We start from the raw sequence: 13,809 nt of genomic DNA on the forward strand, positions 1-13,809 counted from the left end.
GGAAATGACGTGCCATGGCCGCTCCTCTCCCCCCGGAGGAGGAAGAACCGTTGACCCGGTGAATGTTGCATGCCGGGAGGTGTAGTTCTCCCTTCAGTTTCCTGCAATCACGGTCGTCGGGCTGCAGTCCTATGCTTACTTACTTGGGTCTAAACCTGTTGAATTCAATTGGACTTCTGAGCATATATATGCACCCGACACCTGCCACCCCATATATATCCCCCTGCACCTGACGGCCCGTCAGATGCAGGGGGATATATATGCTCAGAAGTCCCACTGAATTCAATGGGCTTACTCCCAGGTAAATAAGCATATATATGGCTGGCAGGTGCAAGGGGTAAAATAAAAGCCCCTTCGCTTGCATCACGCAGAAACGGCCTGGTTCTCAACTAAATTTTCAACAATAGCTGCATTTTTAAATTAAGCAAAAGCTGAAGACCAGATCGCTGGCCGTACCTATTGCCAGAGGCTGGGACTCCCATGCACGAACTAAAGGTGCAAGCAAGTGGGTGGGAGCGGCTGCACTGCATAAGACGAAAAGTGCCAAACCCTCTGTTGCTGGGAAGACAGTTGTTAAAGACACCTCTTATCCGGTGCACTTGTACTATTAGAAGAATTGGTAAAAGCATTTCATGGACTGGACTATTTCAGGGCGCAGATGGATTGCGCTGGTGTTTGAATACTCCTCCACAAAACTCCCTCCATGAGCCCTGACACATTTTTTTGCGCATTTTCTGCTCACAGGGGAGCATTCAAGTATGCATAAATGTTGCTTAAACAGGTCCTCTCTGGCCCAATTACAACACGATTTTCCCAGTGTGGAAGCTGTCTCTGCATCGACTGGTCCTACACCAGTCGGTTAATATGTAAACAGGCATCATGATGGGACAACAAAGGTTATTTTCTATGCCACCATCATCCCATACTAGGATAGCAGTGCTAAAATAACCATGCATTCTCTCCTGCCCATGTGGCACTTTACCAGAGCGACCAGACCAGACCACACAGCACATTGCCCAATGCAAAACATATTTCAATAAACTCTCAAGAGTGAACTGAGATGCATAAGGGAAGTGGGCAGGTTATGCTGAGAGTCAGATAGGAAGGCCTGGATTGATCTCCCAGGGCACCACTTGTCTATCCCTAACATACACCCAAAACCAATCTTCTCTGCTCAAACACAACACTTGGTGGCTTTCAATTAAAGAGAACAGTTGAAATGAATTGCCTAAAGTGACAGGAACACAGGAAGTTGCCTTTTACCAAGCTCAGTATTGTCTACTATCCTCGACAGTGTTCTCTCCAAACATTTAGGGCTACAGTTTCTATAATCCCTGATCATTAGCCTTGACTGGGACTGATATGAGTTGTAGTCTTAACTTCCTAGAGGGCACCATGTTGGAGAAGACTGGTCTACACTGACTGGGGGCTTTTTCACACAGAGCTTTTATCCTGCTGTTGAGATTGGTTACCCACAGATGCTTGGGGGTCCTTTAGATGACATCATCAGCCTCCAGGGTGTCTCCAGCACTAACTGACCTTTATTCTGTTTTTTAAAAGATCGGAGATAATGAGCTATCAAATTACAGCACTTGAGTTCTGCTTGAGTGCCCTCTTGAGAAGAAGAAACCTCACAATAACAGCTAGACCACAGCGCCATCTAGCAGCTTATAATGAAACATATGGAACTCAGAGAAGGGGAAAGCAGGGAGGAAGCATGTGTAAAGCGAGTCTGTCATGATCCTGCATTTGAAATTTAAATGCAGGAATTTAGGCTGGTGTAGAGATGCTCTGCCTCTTCAGGATTTCATAAAGGCAACTTTCCCAGCTCTACCTTTTGATACCAGGGATTGAACCTGGGACCTTCCGCATGCAGGGCACATGCTCTACCACTAAGCTACGGCCCTTGGGCTTCAGCACTACACTCTTCCAAATTATAACCCAAAGACCGCTGCAATTAAGGCCAACTCAACAAACTGATTGTTGACTTGGGGATAAAATTATAATTTTCTGAGGGCAGGGGGCCTGTCCTTGTTGTGTCATTCTGCAAGTGCCATGTACATTTATTATTATAAAGGCTGAACCAAACTCACACAGTTTGGATGTCCATCACTTTTGATGTCCATCACTTTTGACATCTAGGCCACAACAGCTAATCAATGCAAAGTACACGTAAAAATAATGGTTTCAGTTGGCTTGAACGTAAGGAAAACACCACCACCCCAAACACACATGCAGACACACCCTGCCCCCATACATCCAAGAAGCAGTGAGCACTCTTACATAGTAAAAATCATTATTTTTATTGCCATGCTACAATTCTTATGAAGCTGGCACCGGTGAGGGGACAATGTTGTCACTCATACAGAATATATTTTAAAATGGACATCATCTGGTAAGCTCAATGAAAAAACAAGCCAAAATTAAATGGTAGTATATGGATGTTGAAAAAGAAAACATATTGTGAGTCATATAAATGGCAACTTTCTCTGAGAAGGAAGCCTGGAAGCTTTGAAAAAGAACCACACTAGGGGAGGGGAGATTTAAAACAGATTGCGAACTTTTCAGGAGCATTTTGGCAACTCTTTTAGACCTTTTTTTTAATAAAATAAAACTCTAGGAAGCTACTTTTATATGAAGTTGCTATATTGATGCCTTTATGTAGGAAAACATTCTTTATAATGCAAAATTAGGACATACAACAACTTTACAGTATTTTACAACGTAATGACAAAAGTAACATACAAATACAGTTTTGGCTTTTATAGAAATGTATAGTTATGCATTTAAGAAATGCATTTGTGGCACACTGGTGATTACAGGACTATTATTGTCTGTTTTCATGCTAAGACTTTAGATCAGTTGTACTGTAACTTCTGAAACATTGTTTGGCTTCTCTAACCGCACAGTGGTTCCAAAGACATAGCTGTAGGTAATGCTACAATGAAATGAAATGTTATGCTTAAAAGTAAAAAAGGCACCATACTTGCTGGTTGGGACACGCCATATTGTGGGATACCATACAAACACTATTTCCTTTTACAAAATGGAAGCATTTCCTATACATTCAGTAGCAATCAATGTCTTACAAACAAGACAGCCTGCATTCAAGGTTTGGCAAATATCAGGGAAATACAGAATTAGTACCGTGTGTGTGTATCTCATTGGGAATTAACGGGGGTTCAGGTTGCTGACATCCGTTGCTAAACAAAAAGCAAAGTATAGAAATTCCTGAGTGAAGGGCCCTCTCTATTTTTAAAATGGTTTCACACACAATACTTCAAAAATCAATGTATTAAAGAAAGCAAAATTCAGACAATAAAATCTCAGTTCTAAACACAAATAGGAATAAAGCCTCTTCAGTTATCGTTCATATAATTTTATAATTCTACATTTTCAGATCATTTGTGAAGATATCTGACAGCCATGTTTGATGCAGGCACATCATGCTCTCTGCTAATTAAATTTAAACATATAAGATATGTATGAGAAGACTTCGGTAATTCTTTCCCCTTGCAAGGAGGGAGCTGGGAAGCAGGTGAAATCTTGGGGGGAAATGACTATTTCCTATACCTTTACATCCTCTTTCACTGCAAACTAAATTTTAGGGACAGAGGAAAATGGCACTACCAATCCTGGTTTGTGGCTGATTTCAATCCTTTGTGATAAGCACGCATTAGAGAAGTTTTCAGACTGCTCCAACATATCTCAAGGCTCATGTGTGTGTGTGTCTGTGTGTGTGTGTGTGTGTGTGTGTGTGTAATATATAAAAACCAGAATGGCATCTACGTACTCCACAGCCCTTGGCTGAAGAACCCTTCTGTGGCAAGTTTCAAAAGGCCTTCTCATGGCAGGCTCTTCATGAACACGAAGGAAGGCTGCCTTGTGCCAAGAGAACTCACAACCTCATTCGTAGTGGCAGGCATACATTTCGTATTTATACACAAAGGTACAGTTTAATGGATATAGCAGGAGACATGTACTTTACCAAATATAAAATTGAGCAACCATAGAAGTATTTTAAATGCCCTTTGTAAATATATCGTTAAAGGTTTTTGTTTTAAATCAACACTTCAACGGACTATAAAGTCATCTTTGTCAGGTATTAAATTTCATCTTCATTCTTTCACACAAAATATACACTAATCTGGAGTAAACAGTGGGTTGAATCCGAGAATTCTAAGAGGAGGAAGTTTGGAGGAGAATTGCCCATCCCCTCTTCCCCCTTACATCTGCCAAAAGGTCAAAGATCCCTCTGGACAGTGTGGGCTGTGGTGTGCATAGCTGTTGGGGGAGAGACAAATTGTGGAGCTCCACTCACACAAGATACCTCGGCCAGCAACCTTCCTCGCCCCATCCCATCCCATAGGTTTTCACAGGGTGCTGGGGGAGAAGCCCTTTTCCTTGAAGCCCTTTTCCTTCCGCTTGTGGTTTTCAGGATTCAACCCAGTGTTTTAACACAGCAATCCAACAAAACACTTGAAAAAACATCTTGGACATACCTCTAGAGCAAATAATTGTGAAGACCTTTAATGACTGTGGTCAGAGTGATTCCGTTCATTAGATTTGATAAGTTAACACTGGTATGCATTATCCAAAAATAGTGTTTTATGACTATAGAAAAATGTAAGCTGAAGTTATGCTTTTAGGGGGCATATACACCTTGAAACAAACAGTTCTTTTAAATATCTTGGCAGAGTGAGCATGTGTGTGTGTCTACCCATACGTGGAATTGGAATGTGAAATAGGGTGGTCAGGTGCTGTTAAGCCTCTGGTCACACTAGAGTTAAGAGAGAACTAACATTAAATACAGTAACTGAACATTCTGCTTTTACTCTGCAAATACTGTCAGATGTGAATGCACTGTTATTCACAGAGAAAGTGAAAGCCTAGCAAATGGTGACATGCATAAAAAATATTAAACTGATTGCCTAGCTCCAGTAATAGAAAGAGCAATATAATCTCAGAATGTTTGTTCAGGCAATATTACTAATTCTAGACATCTAAAGATAATTTAGGGTTACATAATTTGCTTTTGTAAAATCTTTTTAAAAGAAATAAAAGCTTTGTGTTTTGGGATTTAAAAGGGCTAGGTGTCTGCTTCAACCTTTCCTTGGTAAAGTTAAAAGGAATAAACTTTCTAGAAATGGGGAAAAGGGATTTACGTAACTATATGAATAAAAAAAATGAGAGTCTAAATCCCTAACAAAATTCACAAATTAATCACTGTAAAGTGAGATCACATGCAATACTGCTCAGGTCTAGTCTATCAATTTGCTTATCATCAAATATTGTCAAAACCTTCTGTACTATTGAAAACTGACCCTCAGCACAGTGGAAGAAACAGCACCAGTGACAAGTGAAATTCCAAGCCAAATGTTTCTATCTTATCCTGGGGGTTGGACTCAATCGTCTTATAGGCCCCTTCCAACCCTACTATTCTATGATCTGTGTAACAAATGAACTTTGTATAATCTGTGCGCTATTATGCTGTGTATGTACCAGCACTCACTATTTCGCATTTCATTTCACCTTCCTTTGCAGGCCCAGAAATAAATCTTAGCAAGCTTCCTGTACATGATTCCTCCTTCCAGAATTTATACAATTGTACCCACAGACTTTCTACCTTCAGCACATTGCAGAAAAATCCAGTATCTTTAAAGTAAGCTTTAAAAAATGGGGATGTGGGGAGTGAAAGAAAGGATTACAAAACAACCTTGAGATGGAAAAATATATAGCTGATTTCTGGAATCACACAGTAGTCAGATTCTGCCAGGATCATACAGTACCCAAATTCTCTGCTTCTATTAGAAGTTTTATTAATTTTGTCTGTTAATAAACGGATACAGTAGCGCATTGTTAAAAAATAATTTTAAAAACTGATAGAGAATGAGGAGTGGAATAATGACCACAAAGAGGGAAAAAAATTAAGACTCAGTATGGACCTATCATGCAAAATGCCTGTACCTCCTTAATGCGTGGTTTTGTGCAAGCAACCCAGAAAGCTGAGCACCACCACAGAGCTCATGTGACACGTCACTGACTGCACCTGCTTAGCATATGTCCGTGGTAGATTGTTTTAAACAAATACTGTTGCCGACACAGGCTTGCAGCAATCTAACGCAGACAATATGAGCAACATTGATACCGCTCCTACTTATCATCTGCACTAGACCTGACCAATTTTGTCAAACCTTTAGCATAAATCAGCACAACTTGACTGAGAATCAATAGAATTACAAAAAGGTAGCAATATTGTCTCTTAACTCATATTTTGGTAGAATACAATTAAACTGAACTCATCAAGCTGATCATCTCAATAGCCTGTCCTGTGTAGGTGATAGTCAGTGTGTCTGTAAGATTACTACACAAGCATAAAAGGTGGCATTTGGCACAGAAATATGGTGTCCTAGGAATCCATTCCAGCTTTTTTTTTTCCCCTTTAAAAAGCCAGTTTGGTAGCAGAAATAAAGCTTTTAAGTACATGACCACTCTCTGGTAAAATCTCAAATTAGAGTGGCTCAGAAGGACTTCCTGTGATCTAGGAACACAGTTTCCATGCCTGACACAGCTCTTTGTTCCTCACACCTGCATCCACCTAGCTAGCCTCAAACCTGCCTACTTAGCCCTTTCTTTCTATTCTGCCACTATTTGCTGAAATACAGTTCTCTTAGGGAACATGTACCTTCGAAGGATAACATGCAAAATATTTATATGCAAATTTGATTGGCATAAGATAATTTAGTTTATGTTGACACATACATACAGCCCTGAGGATGAAAAATCCAAGGGAGCTAGATCTATGATTTTACAGAAGTAACTGAAGATAGAATAACATTGCACATACATACCCATTAGTGAATAAGTCTGGTGAAGCTTTATTTTTGCAAGTATGGTGAGCTATCATATCTTGTTCTGTACTTCTCACTACAAAAACAATTGAACTGTAAAGGCTTCAAATGAAGCAACATTTGCATATACATTGTACTTTTCTGCAATATTGAAATGATGGGGTAATTTTACAGCTAAGGTTAAAACATGAGGGCACCAGAGAAGTATGTCTTGCATTCTTTTAGGGCATGTTTCTATATAGAAATATGAATCAATAGTATAACTAACTGAAGGGGTATTGCAACTTTTTGCAGGATATTGCGGAGGAAATTTCACCATTATGCTAGTTATTTCCTCAAAAGGTATATGTTCAGTGCTCTCCTGCTAAGCACATTGCAAGTCCAATGCAAGTATTAATACTGATGACAAAAGTAAAAGAACCAAACCTGCAAATTATGCATTTATCACAATGTTGACGAGTCTCCACTAAAGTGCATATCTTGTCATTTGATAGCAGCTAATTAGACACGCTTGCCTGTCCCACTGAAGAGGCAGAGGTGAAACCATAAAAGCTACTTCAGTTGACAGAAAATGAGAAAGAACCTAATTACTTTCCAACATACATGCAAGTAGGTGGTGTACAAGCACATAAGACCTGGTCACATCCTCTTTGTTATTACACTGTACTGTACACTTTGGAATAGCCGTTTTGCTCAAGCAAGGTTCTGGAGCTTAACAGCATGGAATACTGCCAGTCAGGATTCAGTTTGCTACAGTACATTGTATAGAAGAAGGTGCTTCCATATTGTTCTGTTATATTCTGTTTATAGTTGCTTTTAGAGAGTGTCAGTACTAACCAAACTTCTTAAAAATATCGCAATCAGAACCTTTAAAATTTCCAAGACAAAATTGACTAGAAAAGCAGCTTCTGTTCAGGGTGTTCTTCACATAAAAACTCAAAACAAGGATAGGTTATATATTTCCTCCAATATCAGAGCCAGCATGCCTCTGAATACCAGTTGGTGGGAAACAGGAGCGAAAGGCTGCTATTATGCTCTTGTCCTGCATCTGGTTGTCGACTTTGGGTTAAGAATGCTAGGATAGGTTTTCTTAGGCTTAGCGGGAGGGGGGGCACTCAACTGTTGCTGGAAGACGCATAGCTTTTTAATATCTTTTTATCTCTTGCATAGTTTTGTGCAGTATTCAGGGGCATGTATCTGGAGATGTGAAATCCCAGAGGAAAAAAAAATGAAACATACACATTTTTCTCCTAAGAAATAATATTTTTTCCATTTTTTCTAGTGAAAATATGGAAGGGGTTTCTTTGGGAGTGGGGAGGCAAACCAAACTTATACAATATTTTTTCATTCAGAAAGGGGGGACCACTTTTAAAAGCATTTTTAAAATTTTAAAATATTCCTACACAGCCAGTTCACACTGTTACTAATGATAGCATTGCTACTATGTTTAGATTATTAAATAAGCAACACTCAGATTTGATGCTGCAAAAGTACTTTCAAAAGTAGCAAAATACAGAACACATGCAGAAATTTGGTCCCATTCTGAAGCCCATTAAGCTTGAAATGGAAGTTCAGAATCTGAAGTTATGGATCCTTTAGACGCTGATTAGAGAAATAGGCGTGCATTATGCTAATATTTTCAATTATACATTTACTGAGATCATATGGGATATAAATAAAATAAATATGGGCTTGGGATAGCTAATTTTCTCAACAGTTACTATGAACACTTGAGCCTTCTCCTATTCATGTTTACTCAGAAGCAAGTCACACCAAATTCAATGGTACTTGTTCCCAATTAAGTGTGCATAGGACTGCATTCCAAATATGGCGTATTATTACAAAGTTTAACTGAACGTCCAAGTATATTGCAACACCTTAATTACATTACAGGAATGATTATTTTCAGAACTCTCTAAAACAGGCGTACATAACTTGTGGCCTCCCAAGGGTACCCTGACCTCACTAACCACTGCTGAACTCCCCCCCCCCCCCCCCAGAGGTCCTCATAAAGAGCTCTCTTTCCTCACTGGAAAGAGCAATTTGTATGAGGATTGCTGGGGAAGGGGTGGAGAGAAGGCCCCCATTCCCTCTCCCAGTGATCCTGTAGAGCACCTTTTCCCCACTGCTGCTAGCAGCAAGGAAAGAGCTATGTGTATCAGGACTACTGGTGTGTGTGTGTGTGTGTGTGTGTGTGTGCACGCGCACGCGCACGCATGCAGCCCCCAAACCAGCATCCCATGCAGCACTCAAAGCCAAAATGGTTGTGTGCACCAGTGCTCTAAAATATGAGTGCCCTGTCTGCATGATAATGCTTTGATCTACATACAATTTTTAAGCCCTTATACTTTAAAAAAATATGTTGTTTACTATGATATTGATAGTTTCAATTTTCATTTCCCCTGTTTCCCAACTGGTGACAATTAAAATATAGTTAAGTACCTTACGATACAATCCTATACATGCCTACTCAGAAGTAAGTGCCATTGAGTTCAACAGAACTTACTCCTAGATAAGTAGGTATAGAATAGCAGCCTTAGACATGGAGCTGCAAGCTGCTGCATCATAACACTGGACAGATGTGTGACTGTTTAAATAAAGATATTTATAATTTTAAATTTCATAAATATACCAAACAGTACCATTGCATGCTACATTATACTCTATACATTTCATGTTCTTAAAGTAGTTAGGTCTGGTAAGAAACTAAATTTCTCATATTTCAATTTCCCCCATTATTTCTGTTTTCTTTTGCTCCCCTTTCCCTGGAAAAAAGAGCCAAAAACACTGTTTTCTCCCATGTCTTCAAAACGTATAGAAATGGTTAAGATCTCCACATTAATCACACTAGCTTATAACGGCTATTACTTCCTTTGCACTTGTAGGTTCAGCTAGTCTGTGCTTCTATGAACTGCACTGCTAGTTTCTTTATTGTGACTCTGAGGGACTCATGAATAGACTATCAGGTAAATCAGCAGATGCCAGATGTACTGGGAATATTCAGCAGTAGTTAAGCTATCAACCATCGACAAAAGGGTTACGTTCATATATCCACAGATATTACTTTCAGAGATTCTGTACACATTCAGTAGCTACTCCGTTCCTAAGACTTGCTGTGCCAGCAAACAACCTTTAAGATGGAACAAACTGACAGCGCTGTCAGCACAATATCACAAAAAGTGCATTATGGCAGCATGGAAAGGATGTTATGCTTGGTATTTTAGGCAGATATTTTAATGTAGATGCTAAGGACTGGGATCTCCATCTCACAGAACGCAAGAACCCTATTACTTACGGAACTACATTACTGACTAGTATTGGTAAACCATACAATGTATGAAACCCTGCATTCTGATTTCTACATTAGACCACAGTTGTTTTCTTCTGGAATAAGCAAACATGAAAGCTCATGTCTCAACATGTCCCTCTTAAGGTGCCACAACCCTTTTTGTTCTCAAACATCTATAATGCATCTTTCCATTTAGGGAAGTAATAAAGGAGGCCTGATAAGTGACAATATTATCAATGCACCTCCAAAATGCTTTTCAATGGCAATATGGAAATTGAACAAGATGGAACATACAAAATACAATGAACAAAGACTATGTACAAAATTAACAGTTTGCAACACAAAAATTGTGGAGGAGAGGTGGAGGAGCAAATGAAAGGCAAGGAATGGAACCGACATTTTACAGAACTAAAAGGTATAAAGATTCCACCACAGATAAAATGTAGTAGTGAATTACATCACAAATTCTAGTGTGTAGGTATCTGTACAATTGTACAGAAAAACTTGAAGCTGCCACTTGGTAATCAGCTGATTTCAGACTCTGATGAAAGGGAACACTGATGAAAAGAGAACTCTGAGGTGACCTCTCACATGGCAACAGTGACAAGTCAAGCCTGAAGCTCTTCTCTCAAGATGGTCTGAAAAAAACAAATCTACCATATAGCCTGGAATTCAAAGAGCCCTGTGCATTAGTGGGTAGTGCTTCTGCATGTGCAAGGGAGGAGTGCTGATTTTTTTCCCTTCTGGCTGCATCCCCTCACACTGCATGGAACGTTGCTCCAAAGGATCTATCTCCAAGATCAGTTTTGGGAGAGGGATGGGTCCCAGGGGCTCCAACCCAAAGTAAGGGCCAGAACAGCCCCAGTGTATACCAAGAATCCCATCCTTTCTTGCCAAACAATTTATAGCCCTTTAGCCATACAGCATCATAGTAAGTCCTTTAATATCAGCCATCCCAACTTGCCAAAAGGTACAAATTTATCCAGGTATATCTCCTTTCCCCCCTAAATTGTATACCTTGTTTTTTTGTGTAAGTCACTGTTACTTTCAATTTGACAGAGCAAAAACAAATCCTAGAATTACAGTACAGGCTTATTCTGAAATGCAAATGGATCTGACAACATAGCATGTTTTTCAGTTAACAGCTGCTGAATGCATGGTTGGTGGTGTTAAAGTGCATCTGGTCATTAGTTCATGGACTGTTTTAAAACTTAAGCCAAGTGCTAAATGACACTCTAATATAAGTTTATGACGCTACCAATTTCCATCAGTTTTTCTCCCTCCCAAGCCAGCTACTCTTAAATAATGGCATTATATTCAGTATTAAAATTTGAAATGTACTAATTGGTTATTAATAGACATGCACTCTTCAGTACCATAGGAAGCTGCACCTACTGGGAGGGTTTTGGAGAATGACAGTTGCCTGTCAGTCCTCTCCCATCAATTAAGCACCGGTTTATGTCCCACGAAGTCATTTAGTACACACATGCTAGACAAAGGAATTTATACCATGTTTTGACTCAGTCAGACCGACCAGAATCTCTCTCATTTACGCTACATGAAGCCATACATTCAACTGGAATATGTGAATCTACAGACATGCACTATGAGAGATTATACTGATCTGTGAGTAATGCAAGTCTTAGGAGGCATAAAAGTGTCATAATACCTTCAAGTGATTTTAGGCATGTGGCCAGTCTGTAAAAATTGGTGTGTTACTACAACTTTCAGTCAATGAAATAGGCACTATAAAAAGATGGAAATGCTGTCCAAAAGCTGTTACTACAACTGTAAAATGATAGTGTTATTTAAAAATCTTTCTACCTTAAATTCCCTTTAAACAAGCACATGAAGTATTCAGAAAAATCTATCAATCTATGAAAGGTGATAGCATTTAAAGATCAAAACAGAGCACTCATTCAATAAAAAAAAAGAAAACTTCACAAAGGTGCAAATGATTTAACCAATGCTTTCCAGGCTCACATAGGCAGGTCAGTACTGTTATGTCTAGTTTTTCTAGAAGTACCGTCGTCTCGTGGCAGTGCTTTTTGCAAGCTTGACATAGCAGCTGTTCTTTCAATGTCTATCACAGCATACAGCTCTGTGCGCCTGGTTGGAGTCTGTGGAAGTGGAGTGGTAGGAGTTTTTGGAGTCTGAGGGTTGTCAGAGTCACTGCCACCTTCCAAATCAACCTGTATATAATTGAGCTGCCTGTGTTCTGAACTTGGTCGCCTAATATCAAAATTAAAGACTGTTGGGGTACAGTCCCGACGTCTTGCATATTCTACTTTGTGAGCACTTGATGGCACTGTTACGTTCTCTGTATTGACATAATTATGCATGGGATCTAGATTATTGTGATAGCCATTCAGAGAAGGTGTCTTTGGTCCTAAACTGTCATCCTCCTCTTTACTTAGCTTGTGAGCTTCCCAAACTGGAGGCAAAGATGGCAGATTTTCATAATTTAGCAATGCAGTTCTCCTCTGAGCTGAATTGTTGATATTCTGGGTATCAGAGGTACTAGATGATATCAGGCGACCTCTCCTGAGCCCTGGGGCACTAGGGATGGACAATCTATTTACATTTTCATATGCTAGTTTGTTGCCAGCAGAAACCTCTTTGCGTTCATCACTGTCGTACCCAGTGTCCCATTCATTGTTACTACTCCCACTAGCTTGAGTACTGCTACCACTAGTTTCAGTGCTGTTCCCACTAGCTTGAGTACTGTTCCCACTTGATTCCAGTTTTTCTTTTTCCATTAACTGTCTCTGGACAGGCGTTGGGCCCAAAACAAATTTGACTCCTTCAGGTTCTAGTACAACCTGGGCATCTCTCTCATCATTACAAGTTTCATCTTCTCTCGCCTTGCTCATTTCTGCATTGGAAACCTTTCGTTCCAGAGGTGTACGCACACTTGGCCTGTTTTTCCTTTCCTCCTGTACACCAGTTGTATTCACATATGTATGGACCTGCAAACGACAGAGTCAAATGTCAACTGCAGTATCACATAGTTACCTTACACTTTGCACATTCCCTTTTTGTTCATGACCACATGTTTGCCATATCCTGGTATATGGTACCATGAACACATATTCAGACAAGAAATCAGTTTTGGAGCACTTCCGCCATAGAAAACAAGAGTGTTAACCATTTCAGTATAATTTTATGGAATCATGACTGAATACAATAGAATTAGATTGGAATTTCAATACTATGAAGTAAAATTCAAACTAACTTACTTGTTCCTCTGCTACAAGCAAAGGATGCGTTGACTCTTCACCTACTGAAGGAAGACGTGTACTTCCTACAGAAGGGTGCCTGCTGGAGGGATGTGATGAAGCATCTCCATAGGAGGGATACCTTGGATACCCATTAGGTAAACTCTGCCCACTCAACCCAGGTGCTGATTAAAAAGAAAATCCAGTTATCTCGTTGGCATTAAAATGCTAGCCTTCTCTTTGGAAAATGTGATCAGCAATGTCCAAATTTTAAAAGTCATTCTGTGGTGACAATTCCCTGCATACCACCACTGTGTCTTTTTAGCCACTTTTGCTTCGTTGTTAACTTTCTGGTCAAGGATTTCACTTCAACTGTACAACATCCAAATTCACTGGTGCTGCACGATCAGCAGTAGCTGATTATGAAAGAATGTGAAGTTCTGAGCCAGAT

At 39.8% G+C, this 13,809-nt stretch overlaps 1 protein-coding gene across 2 annotated transcripts in view; it reads right to left on the reverse strand.

Moving 5' to 3' along the window:
• Positions 1-6,420: 6,420 nt before the first annotated feature.
• The window catches only part of FRS2 (fibroblast growth factor receptor substrate 2), a 38,037-nt gene continuing 30,648 nt past the window's right edge, over positions 6,421-13,809 (reverse strand). For both annotated transcript variants that reach the window (XM_084810521.1, XM_084810520.1), the window contains 2 exons: positions 13,380-13,543; positions 6,421-13,109 (listed from right to left, as the gene is read on the reverse strand). In XM_084810521.1, the coding sequence (XP_084666647.1) occupies positions 12,120-13,109; positions 13,380-13,543 (1,154 nt within the window). In that variant the 3' untranslated portion in view covers positions 6,421-12,119. The remainder of the gene's footprint in view (positions 13,110-13,379; positions 13,544-13,809) is intronic.

This window comes from Heloderma suspectum, chromosome 7 (genome assembly GCF_057233095.1).
Source record: "Heloderma suspectum isolate Gila_16-S chromosome 7, 16-S_ref, whole genome shotgun sequence".
Taxonomy (NCBI): Eukaryota; Metazoa; Chordata; class Lepidosauria; order Squamata; family Helodermatidae; genus Heloderma; species Heloderma suspectum.